Genomic DNA, 23029 nt, shown 5'->3' with positions numbered 1-23029 from the left:
TTCAAGAAGCAAGAAAGTCATTCTTGTTGTGGGAGAATCACGACTGCTGCCCATCTGAAGAAATGATCTTGGATAAATTGCTTTGTCCTGAAACTCAACACCCAAAGGTTACAAAGAATTTACAGATGATTCTTTTGGGTAGCTTTTATCCACTGAGATGGCTGACGATCACTCCGGGATGCTACAAAGTGATGCCACACAGTGTAAAAAATGTAAAAAGGCAGATGTGACATTGATTCTATTTTCACTTTCATCTTCTGGCAGCAAGAAGACACTCTTGTGAGAACGGCAGATTCTACACTGAAGCTTTTTTTTTCGATTGGCCTGCCCCGCATGCTCTTAACACCTATTTGTATAAAAAAAAGGAAACACGTTATGACCGATTTACTTACATCTTGCATCAGTTTGTAAAAGCCTTAACGTCTTGACACTGGATTTTAGTCAAGGATTTGACATCCTTCCCAGGAGTGTAGCAGGCAGAATAGTTCAAACAATGTTACAGCTCATGTTCGTAAATGATTGAATTTATTGGGGAATCAGTTAAAATATCTGTCATGGAAAAACAATTTGATGCATTTAAGACTCATGTTTGTTAGTCTTTTGATGCAAAGTCTCAAAGTGCCTCCTAGTGGATCGTCTGTGTTGCACCTCTGCACACACTACATCCAGATTTCATCTGACCTGCTAAGTAGGTCTCAGGAGTTCAAGTGAGGTAATTAAGGGGCCATTTCTGGCGTGAAATAACAGGATAGCACTTTGTGTCTCACACAAATTGTGTTAAATTTCTGTACATTGACAAACTGCAAACTGGGTGAATGCAAAGTGACTTTGTGAGAGCGGTTCACAGCTGGGCCAAAATCAACAATATGCTAGCCTCAAACCTAAACAAAAACATATGGCGAGCATTTATCAATGTTAGTAATTCTAAAAAAAAAAAAAAGTTTCAATCGAAGATATATTGTCCATAGGGGTGACTATGATAATGAAAGAGCCAGTGCTCATTTTAACTCTCTCATAATAAATGTACATTTCTTTTTTTTTTTTTAATTAATTCATACTGTGCAATGGCCCTAGTGTTTTTTATGTAATTTTTTTTTATTGTTCTAAAACTCCTCATTTGAGTAACATGGTTGAACAAGAGTGAGCTTTTAGCATTGAATTAGCAAATACAGGAAATAAAGCCATTTATTTATGATAACAGCATGTTGACACATGATTAATAATAAAATAAGCAAAACCCCCCTAAGAAAATTGGTAAAAGGGCTATACTGAGATTCTAACTAAAGTGTAGTTGGAGTTAAGTCCAATATCAGGAAGCAATGACAAGAAACAAATGCTTTTTACCACTGTTCACGTGTTCGGGTTAAATACAATTTTCAAATGTTTTTATTAAATAATCAATGTGCAGGACACTTTGCAAATGTATTTGTATGTATTTATAGGCCTACATTTATTTCATGGGGACGCAAAGGACACCGATCCAGTGGAATATGGCCCAATATCATTTGGACTTGACTGGCAACCAGTCCAAAAGCAGCACAGCTAATGAAAGGATAAATTATCCTAACCAATTAAAGCTAAAACCTGGACACTTAAACTACTTTAATGGTACCATAAATTTGCGCCGTAGCCAATTGTGACTTTCTTCCAAAGCTAACTCAACACATTCTGGAACCTCATTCCACTGGCCGGCCTAAAAGGAAAACAATGACGATATCGCAAACAAACACTACAAATTATCATCTGCTCCTGCTGACATGTTTGACTGCTGGCTTATGTATAGAAGAGGACACATTGCTTGTCTGGAAAAACGGAGGGAGATGATGCACTGGCACTGTCCAGAGCACCCGTCCCCTGATCCACACAGATGCTTCTTGTTGATCCACCTGTCTGCTTGTCTGTCTTCTCTGGCAATGATAGGACCACTGAACAGACTCATTTGGGCGATCTCCCTTCTGTTTGGATAAGACAGGGCACCAGAATGGCTTTTAATAGAGACAGAAAGAAAATGACGTAAAACAACATTTTGGACGCTCCATGATATTGACTTGAGACTTTATTGGGTGTATGTGGCCACCTTGTGGTCATCAATGAGACATTACAAATAGTCAAGCGTGTCCACAAAAAAACTCCCTGATTTTAAATAAGATCAAATAAATTAAATAGGATGTAACGAATTTGTAATATTCTTTCACACTTAGTAACTACAGATGCATGATGCCATTCAATTATTTAGAGTGCACACTGCTGTAACTCATCAGTATAGGTCGTTTTTACCTCTCTTTTTTAAAAAAATCAAAATCTTGACCCTAAGTGCTGGGTCAAACACTTCACTGGTATTAATGAACTAGCATTGGCTTGGAACCCATTTTGACCCAACGTTCGGTTAGCTATTTCACCCAAATGGGGTTACGTTTGACCCAGTTTCAAAAGTGTAATTGTGGGAACATGAAATTGATTAGGAAAAAAGAAGAGGCTCTACAGTGTATTAAGGAAAAGACTGAAAATCAAATAAAATATCATGAATAGGGAATCTATGGACTCCATCTTCAGCAATACTGTATATTTGTATAATGAAACCAGGGAGTATTTTTTTTTTTGTGGACATCGTCTAGATTATTCATACAATTACGTTAAAATGAGTAAGTATTAAGTACATTCAGTATTAATTGTCAAACTGATAGATGTTTTGATTTGACAGAATTATATTTTGATCAAGAACACATTTGGTTTCATTTAAACAGGAAAAACCATCACTGAAATTCACCATCAGTGAAACAAAAAAAAAACCAATAAGTTTACAGCACTAAATGTACACAAGTCATATTACTAGAATAGTAATACATTTATCAATACAAAATACATTTTCAAATATTTACATTTGAAGAATAAATGCATTAGCAAATTTTAACAGCAGCAATAGTGACACCTACAGTAACCATGAGAATTGTTATTAATAAAGTAACACAACACAGTCTAATAGGGCAAGGATGTCCGAACTACAGTCTGGGGGCAATTTGGGGCCACCGTCCACTTTTTACGGGCCCATAATGCTATTTTTTTTAAAAAGGGTGGCGCTAGGTTGGACAGCATGAGAAGTATAGCGGTAGAAAAAGTGTTGGCATGTTTACAGTTTTTCTATGATAGATTAATCGCTTTATTTTTTACTGGCTATTTTTGCTGAAAACTTTTCACCAAAAGTTTTCTTGCAAAAGCAAATAATTCTTGCTTCAAACCTTAGTAAGAATTGTATTTTTGTATCAAACAATTAACATGAGCCATCATATTAATAAGCACAATGTGCCAACTACACATTAATGGGAAGAATGAAAAACGCATCTGGCTTTTGCTTCCTCTGTGTACAAGGTAGGCAAGACATTTTGAGGTCATACTTTTGTCATAGTTCTGCAAACACACAGGGGTCCAAATTTCCATCCATCCATCCATTATCTGTACCGCTTCTCCTCACAAGGGTCGCGGGGCGTGCTGGAGCCTATCCCAGCTGTCTTTGGGCAGTAGGCGGGGGACACCCTGAACTGGTTGCCAGCCAATCGCAGGGCACACAGAGACAAACATCCGCACTCACAATCACACCTAGGGCCAATTTAGAGTATCCAATCAACTTACCATGCATGTTTTTGGAATGTGGGAGGAAACCGGAGTGCCCGGAGAAAACCCACGCAGGCACGGGGAGAACATGCAAACTCCACACAGGGAGGCCAGAGCCGGGATCGAACCCACGACCTCTGAACTGTGAGGCGGACGTGCTAACCAGTCGACCACCGTGCCGCCTGGTCCAAATTTCATGTATTTTTATTCAAGGTATTTACTTAAAGCAGCACTGGGAAAGAATTCAACCTTAATAAAAAAACATTCACAACTCTTTTGATGAAACATTGACTTACAGGTAGTTGAATGGGACTTTTGCTCATGCCCTGGGGGGTCTGTATCATTTTTTTACTGGCACTAAGCAACTTTGAGCAGGATGGGAGCAACCCTCGCACACAAAAGAATACAAATGTCCTGAATTGCTTTACGGCATACTCACTTCCTCCTTTCGCTATAAGGATGGAAGTCGATTCGAACATCTACGCGCTATTACTGGTGTCCTGGCAGAAGCCCCAAAACAAACAAAAAAACAAAAGTATTGTTTGAACAAAATTACATTCATTACCTCATGGCTATTCATCTTTCACACAGCCACTGGAAATAATGAATGAATGTCCAACTTGCAGGCCAGCGGATTTCATGACACTACGCGCTGGCGTGCATTTGAAATGTGGTTGACTTTTGTCAAAACACTACCGCTTTTGTCCACATGGCGCCGCCATAATCAACAAAAACTGACATATGACAGAGTGTTGCTTCAATTTACCGTAAACCTCAAAACAAACAGTGGTTTCCATGTCAAAACACACACCACCCATCATGATGCTCTTCCTGCCTATTGAGATATTATCATTGTAATGTTTTTGTTTAACTGGAAGCTGCAAGGATGCAAACAATTTTTCTCAATTTTACATTGAAATAGGTAATTTTCAGGTAAGGATGCAAACTGTACTTCATATCACTTGAGTAAATTGTACATAAACTAATGTGTGCCTGTTTGATGGTTAATCAAAACAATGGCAGCATTTTACTGCGCTAGTCTGCTACCCAATTCAAATTTACCTGCTCAGCTTTATATTTCCTGATCCTAAGTCTGGTAAACCTGACCACTATCAGGATTTGTTCACTGCTCTATGAATACATTTGGAAGTTATAGTTGTTTTGGGTTTTGACTATGTCAGTGGGCAATGTTATTTTTACTTTTACGTGATAGCTGATTGCAGCTTTGGTACACGCTTCTAGAATTGCTCACAGACTACAGTGGCTTGTCACTTCAGCACATGCTGATTTGTGAATGTATTAAATCTGTCATCTTGGAGCCCTCTACACATTTAGAGAAAAAAAAAAAAAATCAGTAAAATGCTTGCTGGCACCCCTCCATCTTGAGTATGTCAATCAAGCCTGCCTGGCGGCAGTCAGAACCTCTTTCTGTCAATCATCTTGAGAGACTCTGCAGGCCACACAACAGATGAGATCGCAGCAGAATAAACGCAGCAAAATGAAAACATTATGTAGATGACAGAACTGACCCCTGGCAGTACTGAATGGAAATGCTCGTCACGGTCTTCTGTGATCAACCAATGAGGAGAGTCTCCATCTTGCCAATCTATGCGCAAGAGTTTCAGGTTTTTTTTGTTGCAATGTCAATTTATCTTGGCAGGAAGCTTTTCACTCATAAGCAGTGTGCTTATATGTCTCATATCAATCTTTCACGGAACATAAATAGGGTGGAGCAGTTCCAGCAATTTTCAGCGTTGGGAAATGAGCAGAAGTGGGCATTCCGTCTGGCAGACGGACCGGTTTGTCTATACGTAAACGACGGATGCCCGTTTTTAGACGATAGATGGGAACTTAAAAAAAAGAAAAAAAAAAGAAGATGTACTTAGCGTGGACGGAAATTGATTTTGATCTGTCTGTCTAATCGTAACTAACCTGGTCAAGTACAGACAAAATGACAATAACAAAAATGAAGTCCTTACAACCTTTTATTCAAAAATAATCATTTCCCCACAATGGAAGGTTTTAGGTGGCTTATCTCCACACTCATTATTTCTCCGGCTTTTGAAAATACACGTTCACATGTACATTTTCCAGCATCGTCAGTGCGACGGTGCGGAAAAACTCAAATATTTGCATACCACTACTCACAAGTGTGGGTACGGTGCCCTGCGAGTGGTCTAGTACTATAAATGGTCCTCTGTTCTTGGCAGATGTGGCTCTTTCAGATACCAATGAAAACAGGAAACATTCGGATAATAGACGGCAGCAATAGACTTCCAATGTGGCACTTGCAGTGGCAACTTGATTTGCAACATTCACATGATGATTAAGTGGAGCCCACTGGCTATAGTCATCGCCGTCTCCATCTGGTCTTGCCACGCACCCTTGTCGGCTTTTTCGATGCCATTTGAGAATTTGCATGGCAATACCACATTTTCGAACTGTGCTGTTGCCACTGACAGAGGGGTTAGTTTTGCTAATCCATTACATTTTTCATCTGGATTGTTCATCACTTTCTTTGCGAGTAATACTGTGATCCGATGCTTGGCGCAGACTTGCGATAAAATGTTTAAGCATTTTTGCCATGGGCATTGCTTTGGAGCCTGAAACACTTTTCTCCTCAGACAGCTTTGTTGTTGCTTTGTTCCAAAACAAAAACTGGCTGTATTCTTCGGCACTGGTCGATTTGAGCTCCACACTGAGTGAATAGTTTACATTTATACTATCTTATGGAAAAAAGAGAGTCAGAAAGTCACAAGGGCCGGGGGATCGAAATCAGGTTAAAATGCAACGCTTTCTTAATAGCTTATTCACAACCTAATTAAAAGTATATGAAATCAAATTTTGTTTCGAAAAGAAATGTTGTGCGCCTTGGAAAAGTTTGCTTGGACAGATATGGACAAACATCACCTCCTCCTCAGTTCGGGAGATTACCTCAGTGGTAGCTGGTGGCCCAGGATAATTACCTTGTGTTATTTCTCCTCCCACACTTTCTGCTCTTTTGTCTGGCTGACTGGATAGTTTCCAAGCATACCTATGATTCCTCCTCCTGATTTGACTTGGTAGGAGCGGTCTGATGGGTCCGCATGGAGCAGCATTTTGTTCTATAAAGCATTGGCTAATCAGCATGTTAACGAATTCTTCTCTAGTCGTTTGAAGACTTTATTTATCTGTTATTTGATAATTGTCAAAGTGATCTGATCTCATCATTGCAAGGTAATGCCACGACACAGTATTTTTCTCGACAGCTTTGAGAACAGAGAGGATGACCTTAGCTCGGTCGGGTCTGCTCTGACAGATGCTGCGCAGTTCCATTGTGACACAGGCCCTCAAATATTTCCATTTGCACAATCTGTTTCCGCTAGAAATGTTTTTGATTAATTATAATCAAGCGCATTGCGCCGACATCTTTCGAGTGTTGGCTGTCTTTTGTGAATTCAAATGCCTACCACTTTGCTAAATGACCTCGGATTTGCCCAATTGGAAAGAACAGAAATGGAATTTAATGTTGCATGGTCAAATTGACACCTGGCAATGCTTCTAAAACACTGTTAATCAGCTAAATGTACAATTTTAACCACTGTTTCCTGATGTATGGAAGAAAACGGAAAAGTAGAGCAATTTAATTGTGGCCTCTTTTTTTCCTCTCACATGTAACATTGTCGATGTTTTCACATATTAACTCCGTATTGCCTTAGCAGGGAAGTTTATTTATTATTACTTTGATTACATTCTTAAGCCCTGAGCTGTCATTTAGATGACACTGGTGTTAATTAAAAACTAATATACAACTCTATTACGACCGCAACTGCTGCAGCATTGATTCACTTGAGGTACAAATGGAGCATGAATACAATCAATTGGCTAAACCTCAAGCGCATACTGGACATTTAAGAAGTCCTTGGACTATTTTGCCCATGGCAGTAATAACACTGAGCCATTGATAAAGATACAAATAAATGCATTCATATGCTGAATGCTCAAACCAGTTAAATCTTTCAATCCAAGGGCATAATTCACAAATGTGAAAACATGCTTTGGGTACATTCTTGGTTGCTTTATCAGTACACTGCAAATATACCAGTGTTAAAAGTTTGGGGACGGTATTAAAAACAGAATGTCAGTGTTGCGTTAACACCGCTAAGTGATAAAATAGCCTGTGTAATGTTGTTAAAAATGGGGACATGCCAAGATTCAACCCTAATTGTTGTCTATTTGAAATTGAAACCACAGAATTATGGAATGATTGAAGTGCACTGATTAGAGGTGATCTAATTTTCTTCAGCATCATTTTCCTCCTAGCTTGCAAATTTCCCCAAGATTTCCAGTTGAGTTTTCAATTTCAATTTGTTTAGAACAAATAATTTTTTTAAATTATTATTATTATTATTATTATTATTATTATTATTTTTAATTTAACAAATTTGTTTCTAACAGATTGGCCAATAGTTGTATTTCATATGACGTCACGTGGTCACATGGCCAATCGGGTTCATTCAATGTGAGTTTCGGTTCAAGCAGGTGTTGGCAGCTAGAGTGACCAGATTTACGTTTATTCAAACTTATTTCCGTGACTTTTTCTTTCCACTCAACTTGAATTATAGTTCATATTAAATCTCGTGTATGCCCGCTACTGTGGAAATCCACCGTGGGGACGTGGCGTGGTGAGTAGCCCAGCTGACACCATTCAGTCTAATGAGCGCTAATTTATCAGCTGCTTGACAATCAGCATAACTATTCTCCAAAATGTAACATGCACATGAGATGACATGAAAAGGCGAGTGTCCTTGAAGGAATTTTATTGCATTGACGTGTTTGTGTGAAAAGTTCTTTGTCGCCTTTCAATTGGCTGGGAAGCAGTCGGGGTGTACTCCGCCTCTTGTAGTTTAAAAACGCAACGAATAACATCTCTCTTCTGGCTAAAATTCATCCACAGAGATTCTGCAACTCTCCTAGTTATAATGACAGTAAACCAACATTGTTGGGTTTTGTTAGCCCCATTAGTTTCTGCAGTCTGACGACATAGGCCCACTCACACCCACTCACAAGGAAAACGGTCATTACCGGAATAAATGATTGTTACCTTTTAACTGCGAAAGGAAATAAACTGGAAAATCAGCGAATCAATTGTATGCGTCGCTGCGGCTGCCTCATGAAGTCATTGCTGTTTTTAGAGCTTGTGTTAAATCTTAGCTCCTTGCAAGCACATAGGTCAGCCGGTAGCCCTGTGATGGTGTGTAAATAAACTGTAATTGAGGGTTTCATCACCACTACTAATTACAAAATGGCACTTATCTCACCGTTGTTTTGTGGATGTATGCCTTCATGTGTGTAAGGTGTAATTATGTAAACTCTGATAACAAAAAGCGTATTGAAAGCGCATTACTGCCGCTCTTATCTCAAGGGTATAATTAGAGGACTGCAGAGTGTGATCAGTAATTTAGTTATTTCTCACATATTACAAGGCCTCTCATTATATGAGCCAGTGGTATTAAATTAGATTGACTCCACATTTCACTCAGTCACTGCTTTGTTCATTTAATAAATCTTTCAGGGCTATTGCACAGTTCGTGAAAGGAGCAGAAAACTCTTGCCACCTAAAGATTGGATTACGTTTAGGAGGGTTACGATTCATTTCGCCGACCGATTGTTGATGCGTCTCCAGTGACTACGTTTACATTCGGTCAACATTCGGGTTAAGGTCCAGATTCCGATCCCCGAGCATTCGGAATAACCTGTTTACATAGCTTGAGCGGAGAGTGTTACACCCCAAATTGAAATAACCCAATTGAAACGGCGACGCACATACTTGCTTTATTTGCTTCCGTCAATAAAACACATTATATTCATGTCACTCACCGCACGAATGAAGCAGACGGTTTCCTCCTCGCTTTAAAAGTGTGGTATCCTACTTACTCGAACTTTCGTTTGTATATATATATATATATATATATATATATATATATATATATATATATATATATATATATATATGTGTGTATATGTATATATGTATATTTATATGTATATATATATGTATACATACATATGTATATGTGTATATATATATATATATATGTATACATATATATATGTATATGTATATTATGTATGTGTGTGTATATATATATATATATATATATGTATATTATGTATGTGTGTGTATATATATATATATATGTATATATATATATATATATATATATATATATATATATATATATATATATATATATATGTATATGTATATATATGTATATGTATGTGTATGTATGTATGTATATGTATATAATGATTTCCAATGGAGAGTTTGTAATCGGTCCCTCCGGTGACTCCGACCGAACATGGATAGAACGGTAGGGGCCCGGCCATTTTCCTCATTAAAAGTAGGCGGTTTTCAAGTTGTCATTTATTTCCTAATTTCTCCAAAATGAATGGATGGAATAGAAAATGACAACTCTTTTCATTTTCATGATCAAATAATATATAACGTGTTAGTGAAAACATGGCCATCCCGACCCAACCATCCCTTTAATGTCACATCTTTGTTTAAACAGCTAACTCTGTCAAGAAATAAAGACATGCAATTTTAATTTTATGTTGCGTGCTCGCTCAAATAGAGCATATGACAAGGCCCTGCAGTTGTTACAGAACCTCATATGATTTATCTGGACTGCTTCCTCTTCCTGACTGCAGCCTCTGCATGACATTGTTTGATCATTCCGCTCCACTTTTCATACAAGCTGCCAATTTTCAAAGGCCAATTGTTTGTTCTATCTAGACTACACGTGTTTTCACCACAGCAGACTTTGGCGGCATGAAAGTGACTTCTGCATATGTCCAGCAGTTGCATTGGCTGCCTGTAAGCCATGTCATGCAGACTGGAAAAAAAAAAAAGTCCATGTGGTAGACTGACACAACTTCCGCCTCTTCTACTTGAAAATGATACAAAAATATTTTAAGCATGTGCAACTCATGAACATTCGAATTAAGTCAACTCAAATGATTCTATTTTAATTGTGTACTAATTTTTTTTTTTTAGTACACCCCTTGCGCTTTTTGATGAGGAATAAACAGTCCAGTGAATGGATGGGTCTTTCCAAACCTAACATGATAAAACTTTAAATTAGCTTGCCCGTAATCATGATTTCTCTTGAGATTAAATCCGATTCTTCTGGAATGACTTATTCTGAAAATCGCATAATTTGAAAATCCTGCTCACCACTAGTCATTGTGTTGCTTTGTTGTACCACTAACCTGTAGAGGCAAGGCGGCTTAATTTACATAGCACATTTCATACACAAGGTAACTCGATGTGCTTCACATGATTAAAAGTATTTAAAAGTACATTTCAAAACATTTACAAACAAAAGAGTTAGACATTTAAAAGCAAAGTAAGGAAATAAATGTCTTACTAAAATTGCAAACAGAACGTACAGTGCAAGAACATGATAAAAATACCTTTTAATCATCCATCCATTATCGATACCGCTTATCCTCACAAGGGTCACGGGGCGTGCTGGAGCCCACCCCAGCTGTCTTCGGGCAGTAGGGGGGGGGGACACCCTGAATTGGTTGCCAGCCAATCGCAGGGCACACAGAGACAAACATCCGCACCCACAATCACACCTAGGGGCAATTTAGAGAGTCCAATCAACTTACCATGCATGTTTTTGGAATGTGGGAGGAAACCGGAGTACCCGGAGAAAACCCACGCAGGCACGGGGAGAACATGCAAACTCCACACAGGGAGGCCGGGGCCGAGATCGAACTACGACCTCTGAACTGTGAGGCGGACGTGCTAACCAGTCGACCACCAAGTATGAAAAAAATATACCGTATACAAAATATCATATCGACACCCCCGAAAGTCTAAAAGTCTGTCCTTAGGTGTGAATGTGAGGGTGATTAGTTGTTTGTCTTCATATGCAAGTAACTGCTAATATAGAAATTGAATGGTGGATGATTGTTGAATAAAGTGTCCCACTTTCAAACCAAATCGTGACTGCTGGCATGGCTTCATCCTGTAGGTGTCATACTTGCCAAGGCGTATTCACTAATTCCTTAAGAATCATTTTGTTCAGAGTAGTTCATGTGTAAAGTCTGTAGGCGTGTGCTTGTAAGCGCGCGTGTGTGCGTGTGTTTGTGTGTGTCAACAGGCACTGGTGTCCTGTTGAACCACTTAAAGGATTCTATTTAACGGGTCAGCCAAGCAATTAATCAAGGGTTTAATTGGAATCCTGAGTCGAGTGACACAATTTATGCAAATGAGGTAATTAATATTCAGGCTATATATTCACTGCTTGAATTAAAATGGTTTATCCGCCATTGCAGGCGAGCACTTTCATTACAGAAAATTAGTGAGCAATAATAAATCCAAATGCACATATATTTCCCAGAGAGGAAGAATATGAAATATCAGAACGTAGCAAATGTTTGTTAAATACTCGGTTAGTATGAGGCCATGTTAATGCTGGTAATTTTGCCTCATTAGCAACAGACTGCTATCTGCGGGGATTCTGTTTTAATTGGATCGCCAGGCAATTCAAACCACGGTTGGTTCCTAATTGCTTTTTGCATTTTGCCATAAAATTTAGCATGTGCGAGTGTGGCTGTTTAAAAGATGTCTGATCTAAAGTGTCCGAGGATAAAGATTGGGTTGCTTGATGTAAATGTCCTCAATCTGCTGATATGAAAAAAAATCGCCTCTCCCTTTTTTTTTTTTTTTTTTTTTTCCAACAAGGTTTCTCCCATTGAATGTTGACTTTAAAGCTCACTTGAGGCATTTTTTTCATGCTTGGTAATTGAGAGGAGCCTCTGAAGTGATTTTGTTTCCAAGTCATTGTGAAACTAATGCCAGCATCAATAATGTCTAATCTCAATTTAAATAAAAAGGATTAACATTTAAGCATTCAAATGCAATTGTACCCCTATTAGGACATTCCGCTTACTGCCACAAAGATGAATAGTAGCTTCATGTCTGATTAAATTAGTCCTCCCTCCTTTTTAAAGATTCACACATGATTGATGTAATAGGATAATTACTAGGGGTTTTCCTGTTGTGAAAACTGTGGTTTTATCACTTGTGTGTGCGCACGTGCGTGATTATGTATATACACAAAAAAAAACCGTGTGTTTTTCAAAAGAAGTGATATTTTGTGTATTTATTTGCATCAGTGGGTGACTTCATTTTGATGAAAGTTTTAGGGTTATTTTTTTCTTGATTATTATGGATAAACGTTTATTGTTATTTGCACCGTTTAATATTTTTCAGGAAAGGGGGGGAAAAAATTAAAGTGAAAGAGCGCAGTCACGGCAATATTACTGGGATGGATGGCTTGGCTCAGAGATTGCTATTTTTTGCTATTTGCTGTTTTGTGTTAGCTTTCAATTGACACTTTTTTCCTTAAAAAACAACAACAAAACACTGGCTTTACACTGTTTGGAGATATATGTACATTGCGTGGTCACCATTCAGGCCAAAAATATTGGGTTGTGACTTCCGGGCCATATTTTACAGCACTACCTCAATGATATGCGGTGACTAAACAAAAATACATTGTACAGAGAAGACAATTAAAAAAACCCATCACCAAATCACTTACAAGGGAAAATAAACCACACAATAATAAGCCTTAAACTCAATCTCTTTGTGGACTCAAAAGATAACACGCACATAATTAGAGTGACCTTTGCTATAATGCTACAGCTTTGCTTTCACGAGACCCCACTGCTCTGATATTGATAATTGATAAACAGTGCTGCTCATTATTTATAACTCCTGCTTTTCGTTGTTGCACAGAGACAATGAAGTAAGGTATTGTCGCTTTGCTTGCAAAGAGGTCAGATGTGATCCCTCAACCCCCGCTTTGCTACGACCATATTAGAATTGGTAATCAAATGAACGGTAGTTAACAGTGTTGCTGTAAAAGCAACTCATGAAGTTGTTCCAGAAACATGTAAATGTATGCTAAGTCCGGCTGAAGAAAGAATGCGTCTCGGGTACATTTTTTGTGCTTGCTAATGTAGGCTGTCACTGAACATAATTGAAACTTCTCTCTGTTGTGTGTTATTTACGGACGTCATTTTCGTCTGAACCAAGGAAGTATCTTAAGTCTTTTTCCGGAGCTCAAAAGGGAATGTTTGACAGCTGGAGCATAATGGGTCACACAGCAAACAACGGCAAAGAAATGAAGCAAGCCCTCCAAAATATAGCGGGAACAGATGGATCCTTTTGAAAAGTGCCACATTCGGCCCGATTTTGACTAAGACAGCCTGTTGTAAGGCTCATCCCGATTTGGTTTAAGAGCATGCGGTACAGTATTGGCTAATAGCCTGTTATTTGTCTGATGTATTCTGTCACTCACACGCTTGCTGTGCTCATGTGTGCAGGCTGCTTGGGGTTTGCAGTAATTACTGCAGTGAGCATGGGAGTTGTCTTTTCCACGGCAGATGGCTCAGCACCATGCTGGATCAGGTAACCGTGACAACCACCTCTCTCCCCCATACTTAACATTGCTATAATGACTCTTCACACGGACCGAATAGCATTATAGAATCTGTAGAGCGAAAGCGAGCTAAGAATGAGTTAAATGAGGGAAGAGGGTCATAATTTTAGTTTAGGGACGTATCCTTTCAAGGGCTTAACGCATCTTCACTGTCAGATTGACCCCGCTGAGTTGCATCTCCTCGGAAAGATCACACTTTGGTGAAACCTCTTAAAGTAAAGCTAAAAGTCCACACAGCACATTTGGACTTTTTCACTTCCATTGTTGCAACATGAAAAGGCACAACCGTAACTAATTGTCCAAACAAATACTTTTGCACATAGAGTAAATATGTCAAGCCAAGTGGAGACTTAAAACAGTATGCACATACTAAAGCACAATGCCGTTTTATTCCACAGTTGCAGTGTTTATCTCGCTATGTCAAGGAATGATTGGAAGGGGAATCTGCTCTCGTGTCCTCTTAAAACCGCAAATGAGATGGTGGAGAGGCACAACCAAGAATGTGTGTTTCTCTGCAGTACCAGAGGGAGGCAGTGAAACACCTCTCGTCTGACAGGTATTGTTGGTTATGAGTCCTCTGTGCATACAATCAATCACATATCGCAGTACCTGAGTGTTCACCTGCTGGATTGCTTAATCAACCAAGAAAGTCAATCAGGTGTAATGCAAAATTTAATTTTGTATTTATCTCTTCAGGGTTTCAGTTCAACGATTTCACTTGATGTTATTGCTGGTGGCCCATTATTATTATTGGCATGTTCAGTGGCTATTGCAGCTAAACCACAAAGTATGAGCGCCATTAGCATGCATGATCCCCCCGTACTGCACTTTTTTTTAATTGGTTGTTTATATCTATGGTCGAATGAACAGCATAAAGATGGGGGTGAGGGCTACGCGCACACTGGATCGGAGATCCCCAGACCTAAACCAAGCCTTTTTAAGAAGTGTAAGAAAATCAGATATGAGGCTAATACCTGCTCACAGACCCCTATCTACCAGTAAATAAAAAATAAAAAAAACCTGCTGCAAATCAATGTTGGACTGAAAGCAAAGGTCATTAAATACAGTGCATAGACCATTAAACAGGAAAAACGGTTGCCAACCTTCACTTTCCAATTGAGATTGATTATATTTGGAATAACGATTTTGAGTCCAAACTTTAGTTTTCAGAAGACCCCCATTTGCTGTATGAATGGTTTAAGTAAGTTGACCAATAGTAACTGTTCATTGGTGGCTTTGTGGCCATCTTCTCTGAATCAATCCACCAATCCCGGTAAAACAAGATGACATGCCAGATGCAAAGAACTCTCTCTACCAGTCAGCAACATCCAGGATTCATCACAATTATTATTATTTTTTTTCCCACTTGCCTTTGGACAGTCCTGGCTGTAATTTATGGTGTGCAGCTACTTTGAATAATAATCAATATGGTCCGTCGTCATAATCACAAGGTCACCTTACAACATTAACATGACACTCAGGAATGCCATAAGAATAAAAGTAATCACAGCTTTAAAACGTCGATGCTGTGCGCTGATAAAAATGATAATTTTTTCTTCGAAGGAGCTTCAAATTGGCGAGATCGTGAATATCACAGAGTGTGATATTCTTAAAGTTCGAAAACCCAAAAGATGATAAAACGGCTCGAGGTACAGTGAGGCCGTTAGAAGAAGAGAGGGGCATCCGGGCGGAATGTAGGGGTGAAAGCGGTAAATTGGCAGCCCCCCTGGTTATGGGGGACATGAAGGTGACGCGGAAGGATCGATTCAATTAGCTTTGTGAAGAAGAAAGAGTGGTCAAGACATGCACCACGTTTCAGGCAAACAGGGCTGCCGTTGCCGCCGGGATCACAATGTAAACCGAGCAGCGCAGGAGTTATTGAAGCTCTTTTAACCATGGAACGCCGGTAGCAAGCCAAGGGCAGAGGATATTGGTGAGGAGAGACGACAAGGAGAGTAAACGTGCTGGTGGGTGTGGGTTTTCAAGCAGTCTTGGATCTTCTAAATAGGATGCTGGATTGGGTGATAGTTGGAGGTTGGTAATTGGAGAATAGAGAGAAAGATGGGTACAGAGACGGAGAAGGTATCACTATCTTTTTTGGTTTTTATTACTTTTATTAAATATTTGAATTGCTTGTGCTGACAGATTGTACTCATATCCTGTGTTTATCGAAAAACTCTTTTTTTTTACTAAAGGCTTGCATTGTTTTGCTGTGCCGTTGTGCTTGACTAGCTGTGGGCAGGTGCACAATTTTCACCTGTGAGCGCTGCAGTCTGCGAGTTTGATTTTATTTGGAATTTTCTTGTCCTTACATTATTCTTAGCCGTCAAGATAAACAATGCAGTGCTTCCCTTTGATCTCTATATCGTGTTGAGTGGATCAACTTTGGCTCTCGAGCCGGTTGTAGTCAAGTGGCCTTTATGTTATTTTTGTTGGCCTATTAAGAGCTTGGTTCGCAACTCTTTGTATATTTGAGTTGTGTTTCATTCCTTTTGATGTCTTTTGTAATACTACCCAGCGGTTGGGAAAAACATCTATGTTCGTAGTGTACTGTTGTTTCTACGTTAATCCCTTCCTCTTTAAATTTTCGACAGGGTATAAGCAGAGGTCAACCAGTTAAATGACAAAACGGTTTTGGGGGTTTGATCTTAAAGGTGCCATTGGGCAATGTGTTGATAGTCTATGATGTTGGCAGTTCATTGCCAGGGAAAATATGTCCTTTTACTGGAATTTAACGAGGACGGTGTTGGTTGACGGCCTGTCAAAAGTGCGTGAACAATTAAAACAATTTGCCCATTATGTCCAATCCTTTCGAGTTGATAACAAATGTGATCTGATCTGGGTTTTTCTAAGGCCTTGTCTCTTGAGTGTGAACATCCGTCTCTCTGTCTCCGCTAAGCTGCCATTCTAATCCACCAGTCATCTGAATCCCACGTCTCACCGACATTGGGATGAAAGAGCATCTCACCGGAGCCGAGGCCCCTCCGTGCGTGATCGGGAGGGGAGGGAGAAGGCCTTAGCGCGAAATGTCAGTGCTTTTCCTGTGAAGCAAGCCTCATCAAAGGAGGATTAGTGTCGGACTGATGGCTTCACTGGACGAGCAAGTTGTGATGGGGTAATCTCATGCGCAGCGAAAACTTGGAGGAGACATGCGGCCTATTACGTACGCTAACCCATACCCACAACCTAAATGTACACAAGCGTTATCAAGCTCACAAATACAAAGTAGTTATGTTAAATAGTCTGGCACACACACTTGATGGGCTTTACTTCTGTTATTGTGGACCGTGCAGAGCGGGGCCTTGATACCCACTCAAAGCCATTTGCGGAGGATATTTCATGCAGATCGGATGACTGTTATGGGTCTCATATTTGAGCTATCATAAAGTGTTTGAAAGGAAGTTGGCTCCAGAAGTACAAAACGTGTATATACTGTATCGTATTTCCCCACCCCCCCCCCCCCACATTATTAGGATAACTTGTGTTTTTATTTGGCTGCAGCTCAATTTATAGTTCCTGCTGATTGTATTGTTCAATATATCTGAGAATCCGCTGACACTATTGATATTTTAAACCGTACTTTTGCCTGTGAACAAAGCAATTCCAGAAACTCTCTGGCAGGATTCTTTATGAAACTGTTCACATTTATCATCAGATTTCATCACTGCGGATCAGAAGGATTTGTTTTCTTTTTTTCTTACAGGCTGTCCCCTGTGAATCAGCTAATGTTCTGTCATAATCGATCAGCTTGAGAGTGAATGTTGGAGACTGAGTTTGCCAACGAACAACAATCAATACAGTCAATTCTGGTGAATGTGTGCAACATAGAAGAAATTGAGACAGGTAGGGATCTACCCTTAATCCGCAGTTCCCCCTTTATTGGAAAGGTCACCGATGACAAAGCAGTCATATCAAGAACTTACAGAACCCACAACGGTTAGAGCCTTTTGAACTCGGACTACTTCTCGATCGTATTCTACTGCTAGATAAAAAGACACGCTGCTGTTATTGTAGTCACTGGCCATTAAGCTTTATGTTTTTTGTTGTCTGTTTATGTGAGAGCAGCTATTAATAGTCTGCAAATTCTTGAAAAGATAAAACGATACCCGATTAATTTTTTGGGTGATTTAAAAAAAAACAAAAACGTTTTTTAACCTAAACTGTTTCACATTCAAAGTATATTATTTTCAGACTATATATAGCCTATGCATCATTTGGTGGTCTTTGAAAATCCGCCGGGTTTCAATCACAGGTTCACTCAAGAGGATTGATGCTGCCACTTTGTCACACTTTGTTGCATCACTTAACCAGGGCTGACCTCTGATAACCCCCTAATGTCTGCCAGTGAGAGCACCTTGTTGATGACAGCGATACCGTCGATGGACTTATTTACATGTTCAGTTACATGTTGAGAGTTCAGCTGCACCTGCGCCAGTGACATTTAAAATGTGCACGATAAAAGCCCGGCCTAACACTTTTAAAATGTAAATGAGATGTTTACATCTGTTTGGATGTGCATTGTCCTTTACTTGAACCTTTTGTGGGGTTTTCAATCAGTCTGAATGAGGTTTCTTGTGAAGTATTGCGTCTTTTTATGTCTTTCTACCTGCGTCCTATTTATGGATTTCAAAACCGCTCAAAATACAATATTTAGTTCCTTGGGACATTTGGGAGGAGCTGTACCTCATGTGTTAGTATTGAGCTAAGTGAACCATTTTTCAAACAACACATTTCGAAACAAATAGAAACATCACTCTTAATTTAGAAACCTGACAAGCCAAGAAATGAGAACAATATGAAGTCGCAGTAGGGTGCACTTCATTAAAGTCTTTGTCTTCCACTCTTGACGAAGCAGAATGTAATTGTGCTGATGACAAGGGTGTGGACATTTGCAAGTGATGTATTTATGGATTTTTAATTTGACTCAATGTGAAATATAGCAGCTGTCAATGCTGCAAATAATTTTAATTTGAAATTTCTCCATTGGCGAGTATGGAGCACAGTCAAATCTCGCTAATAGTAAAAAAAACATTGGCATTTATAAGGTTGATTGACTTGTTCCTCCTGTGGGATTCTTTGAATAATCTGAGTTGTGAATAGAGGGCCTTTGTATTACCCATAAAGGTAATTAAATAAACAATATTCTCCATGCTCTATAATTATCTTTGTTGTCAGTACTAATGCTTTAAAATTGGCAATTTAAAAGCTATGAAAAAAAAATCAATTTTTATCGTAAATTGTTTGGGATCGTTTTGGTCTTATTCTTCTACTGCTATCTAGTGCTGTTGCTTCTTCCATATTTAAATGTTCTGGGCACCTAGGCAGCTGTTTCAACTAGGGATGGACCGATTATCGGCCGGGCCGATTATCTGCACCGATATGTGGCTTTTTGATGAAGATCGGCATCGGCCTTTTTTAAAACTCTGCTGGCCGATAATAAATCAATTTAAAACTGTGGCAAGCAAAACAAAGATATGTGTAAGTTTAACATTTCTGTTATTTTGACATTTTGAAATTTACTGTATAAAACTACACGGAGCTATTGATTGTTTTCATTTGTCATCATGTTGTCATCATGTTGTCATTTTTAAGACATGCTGACAATCCTGCTCCTTGAACTTTTTGGTAGAATTTTATAACAGAGATCTATATTGTCCATAATTTCTTGAAATAATAATTTTAAAAGAATCAACATTATGCAAACCTGAAACATTGTTCAATAAACATGTTTAAAGACGTTACAACAAAGTTAAGAGTACATTTTTCTTTAGATTTTGATGCCAATATTTTCCTTTTCACTGAATGAATCAACTCAATGAATATCGACTCCAAATATCAGTTATCGGCCTCCTCGACTACTAATAATCGGTATCGTATCGGCCCTGAAAAAAGCATATCGGTCCATCTCTAGTTACAACACAAAACGACAACGGGCCACATGATTTTGGGGGGGACGGGGGTCACTCAATGTTAGTCTAAACATGCCAAATGTGGCAATTACCCCTGTTGGGAAACATTAAAATAAGTAAAAAAAAAATGCTCTGTAGAGTGAACATGGAGGGCAAGTGAGTTGCTTGCTGCCAATCCTACAGTTTCTACTGCTATGAACATCACCTGTCCGATGCAATTTTATACATTTTTTGTTTTTGTTTCAAATTAGCAGTTGAGCAACGGTTTTAGCCACATGAAGAACATCATTAAAATAACTAACGTTAGCACTAACGTTTTGCTAACAAAATGCAAAAGTTGCCAAGCATGTCTATAAACGTTATGGTCTACTAAAGTGAGTGATCCGTGGTTGCATTGGCAATGACAGACAATATTGATAGTACAAGGCAGTGTACCATTTCAATGAATTTCAAGCACTTCATTTATGGTCGGATTAGTTTTATAATATATTAACTTTCTCTGCAACAGTTAATATGGTCTTCTCAGCATAAATAAGGCAATTACCAAAAGCCGTAAACTTCTTTATTGGTGTGCGTGACACAATAACTGTTCCAGATTGCCACCAGGGTCTTGTCAAAACTCCATCTTTTCTCTCACCTCGATGCCTCACTTGATCCCTTTACCATCACTCTCCCACTGGCCTTCATCCCCATAGGCTTGCCATCCTCCACGCTTGTTACAAACTGTCAGACGAGCTGTTCACAGCTCTCGCTGTGTTCATGCCGGTTGGTCAGCCCAGATTGGCATGCACACTGTGTCCCCTGGACTGACCTGCCTGCCTCTGTTAGTCCCCCATTAAAATTCTTGTGCCAGATCCCCAATGAGGAGAGTGTAGCGGGGTCAGTGTGGCTCGGTGGCCTCTCTCCACCTGCCTGCCTAATGAAGAAGATGCCTGCTGGGTTGATTATTAAAGCCCTGCTAATAACAGACACAGCTAGAGTAGTGATGGCAAAACAGAGGGTATTGGACACAGGGCGTGCAACTCTGACAAGGTGAGACACATTTTTAGCACAAAGTTAAACATTTTTAACATTGTGATAAACAATGAGGATGGGGGATGGGGTTTTGCCCCCCCCCCCAAAAAAAATCCTTAATGACGAAAGTGAACTATGATCCTTTTATATTTTAAAATGCTCAAAATCCCCAGTAGAAAGAATAAGAAATTGAAATATTTGAATGTTTACAGAAATGAAAACTTAATGGAAAAAAAATGTATTGTAAATTTGCTACAACACAGAGAAGAGTCTTGCTAATAAGCGTTTTAAATTTCAATGAATACAAAAATAGCCAAGTACACAGAATCTCCATTCGCCATTTGCAAATTGCACTTTTCCGAAAAACATGTCATAGTCCAACAGAGGAAAAATCCAATTTGATGAAAATGGTAAATTGAGTGCACTTCTATAGCACTGTGTCTACATCATAATGGTGTGTGGTCAAAGGGCTTTACAAAGCCTCACATTCACTTACGGTATTTGCACACTTCATCTATTGAACTGTAAAGTACAGTGGCAGGTATAGCGTTCAACAAGCTGCCTGCCGCTGTTTTAATCCCTAAAACGTCCAAAAGTTATACTTTTTAGTTTAAACGACTTATTTTAATCAGGATCCCTGCTCCACATTGTGGCTCACTCTGTGTGCCGTGTGTAGTGCAACATCTCTAGCAAGATCCATTCTTGTGGGAAATTTGCACAGTTGATGGCTAACTGCACACGGTAGTAGCTGAAATGGACCAAGTTCTCAATAAAGACGTTTTGCCCCAAATCGCCACAGATGAAATGAGGGCGTTGGGTACTTATATAGAGGAGGGGTGACCATGGGCCTAAATATCTGCACAACTTGAGAAGGTGAGTTTACGCTATATCTCAACTTATATCTCAACTCACATTTTCAGCTCTTATCTTCAAACGTTTAATGTATTTAGAAACAACTCATAACAAAACAAAACCATTCATAACTGAATGGAAAAAATGTCAGAAGTGCAGTCCTACTTAAAGCGGAAGTCAACCCAAACATATTTTTTTCAAGAATATGTTCCCAGCAGCCATACTAGTTCAAACATGGCATTCTGATTAATTTTGCGTTTGTGGAATATAAGTTAAGCAGCAAAATGCGCTCGTTTTTAGACATCTCTGGGGGCGGCCATTTTGTCTTCTGTCGACTGAAAATGACATCGCAACTGCTCACAACGACCAATCAGGGCTGACCTGTTTTCTGTATCTGAGCCGTGATTGGTCATGTCATTTTCAGTCGAGAGAAGACAAAATGGCCGCCCCCAGAGAAGGCTAAAAACAGGTGGATTAACACTTATTTCAAAAACGCACTATTTATCAGAATGCCCTGTTTCAACTAGTGGGCCTGCTGGGAACATATTATTGAAAGAAATATGTTTGGGTTGACCTCCACCTTTAAGTATAGACAAGTACGTTTCTGGTTCTTGTTCAGAAATCAGAGTTGAACATGACATGTTTAACACAGCCAGCCAGTCAGTCCAGCAAATAAAAATGCGGTACATATGATGCTAAATTCACTCGTGACTTGCCTAAGTAAACAACCTCTATTCCCTTCATTTGCATGCAACGTTGTAATTGAAGGATGGAAAATCACTCCATTTCAATAATCTGAATTCCTGTTTTCCATTTGGTCTCTCAGGATGACACTAGCGTAGAAAAATATATATATATATATTTACAAAAAGGGCAACCAAGGTATGTGGAAAACATCCAAAACAAAACCCTGATTTAATGTAGCAAACAAACACAGGGAATAGACTCACCATAACAAAATCATGACATGACTTTGGAAACGTGGCTTGCAACAGCAACAACGAGCCAACGCAGACGGAAAGAAAGCAGCGAACTAAATGCAAACTGACAAAACAACGAGGCACGAGAGGCTGGAGGGAGTCGATTGGTTGACACGAGGAGCAAGGGTGATGGGAACAGGTGGAGACAAAACAAAAA

At 39.2% G+C, this 23029-nt stretch overlaps 1 protein-coding gene across 5 annotated transcripts in view; it reads left to right on the top strand.

Annotated features, from left to right (window-relative positions):
* The first annotated feature begins 8114 nt into the window (after window positions 1-8114).
* Window positions 8115-23029, top strand: part of rbms3 (RNA binding motif, single stranded interacting protein) — a 292172-nt gene continuing 277257 nt past the window's right edge. For 2 of the 5 annotated variants that reach the window (XM_086014736.1, XM_086014735.1), the window contains exons 1-3: window positions 8115-8273; window positions 14002-14086; window positions 14516-14673. In XM_086014736.1, the coding sequence (XP_085870862.1) occupies window positions 14618-14673 (56 nt within the window). In that variant the 5' untranslated portion in view covers window positions 8115-8273; window positions 14002-14086; window positions 14516-14617. Of the gene's footprint in view, window positions 8274-14001; window positions 14087-14515; window positions 14674-17820; window positions 17961-23029 lie in introns of those variants that run through there. The other 3 variants (XM_086014741.1, XM_086014743.1, XM_086014739.1) reach the window with 2 other exon arrangements.

Source organism: Filicampus tigris, chromosome 18, assembly GCF_054856515.1.
Source record: "Filicampus tigris isolate MCC_2025a chromosome 18, RoL_Ftig_1.0, whole genome shotgun sequence".
NCBI classification, from domain to species: Eukaryota; Metazoa; Chordata; class Actinopteri; order Syngnathiformes; family Syngnathidae; genus Filicampus; species Filicampus tigris.
Note: the sequence above shows the minus strand (reverse complement) of the source record. Positions and strands in the feature narration are given on the sequence as shown.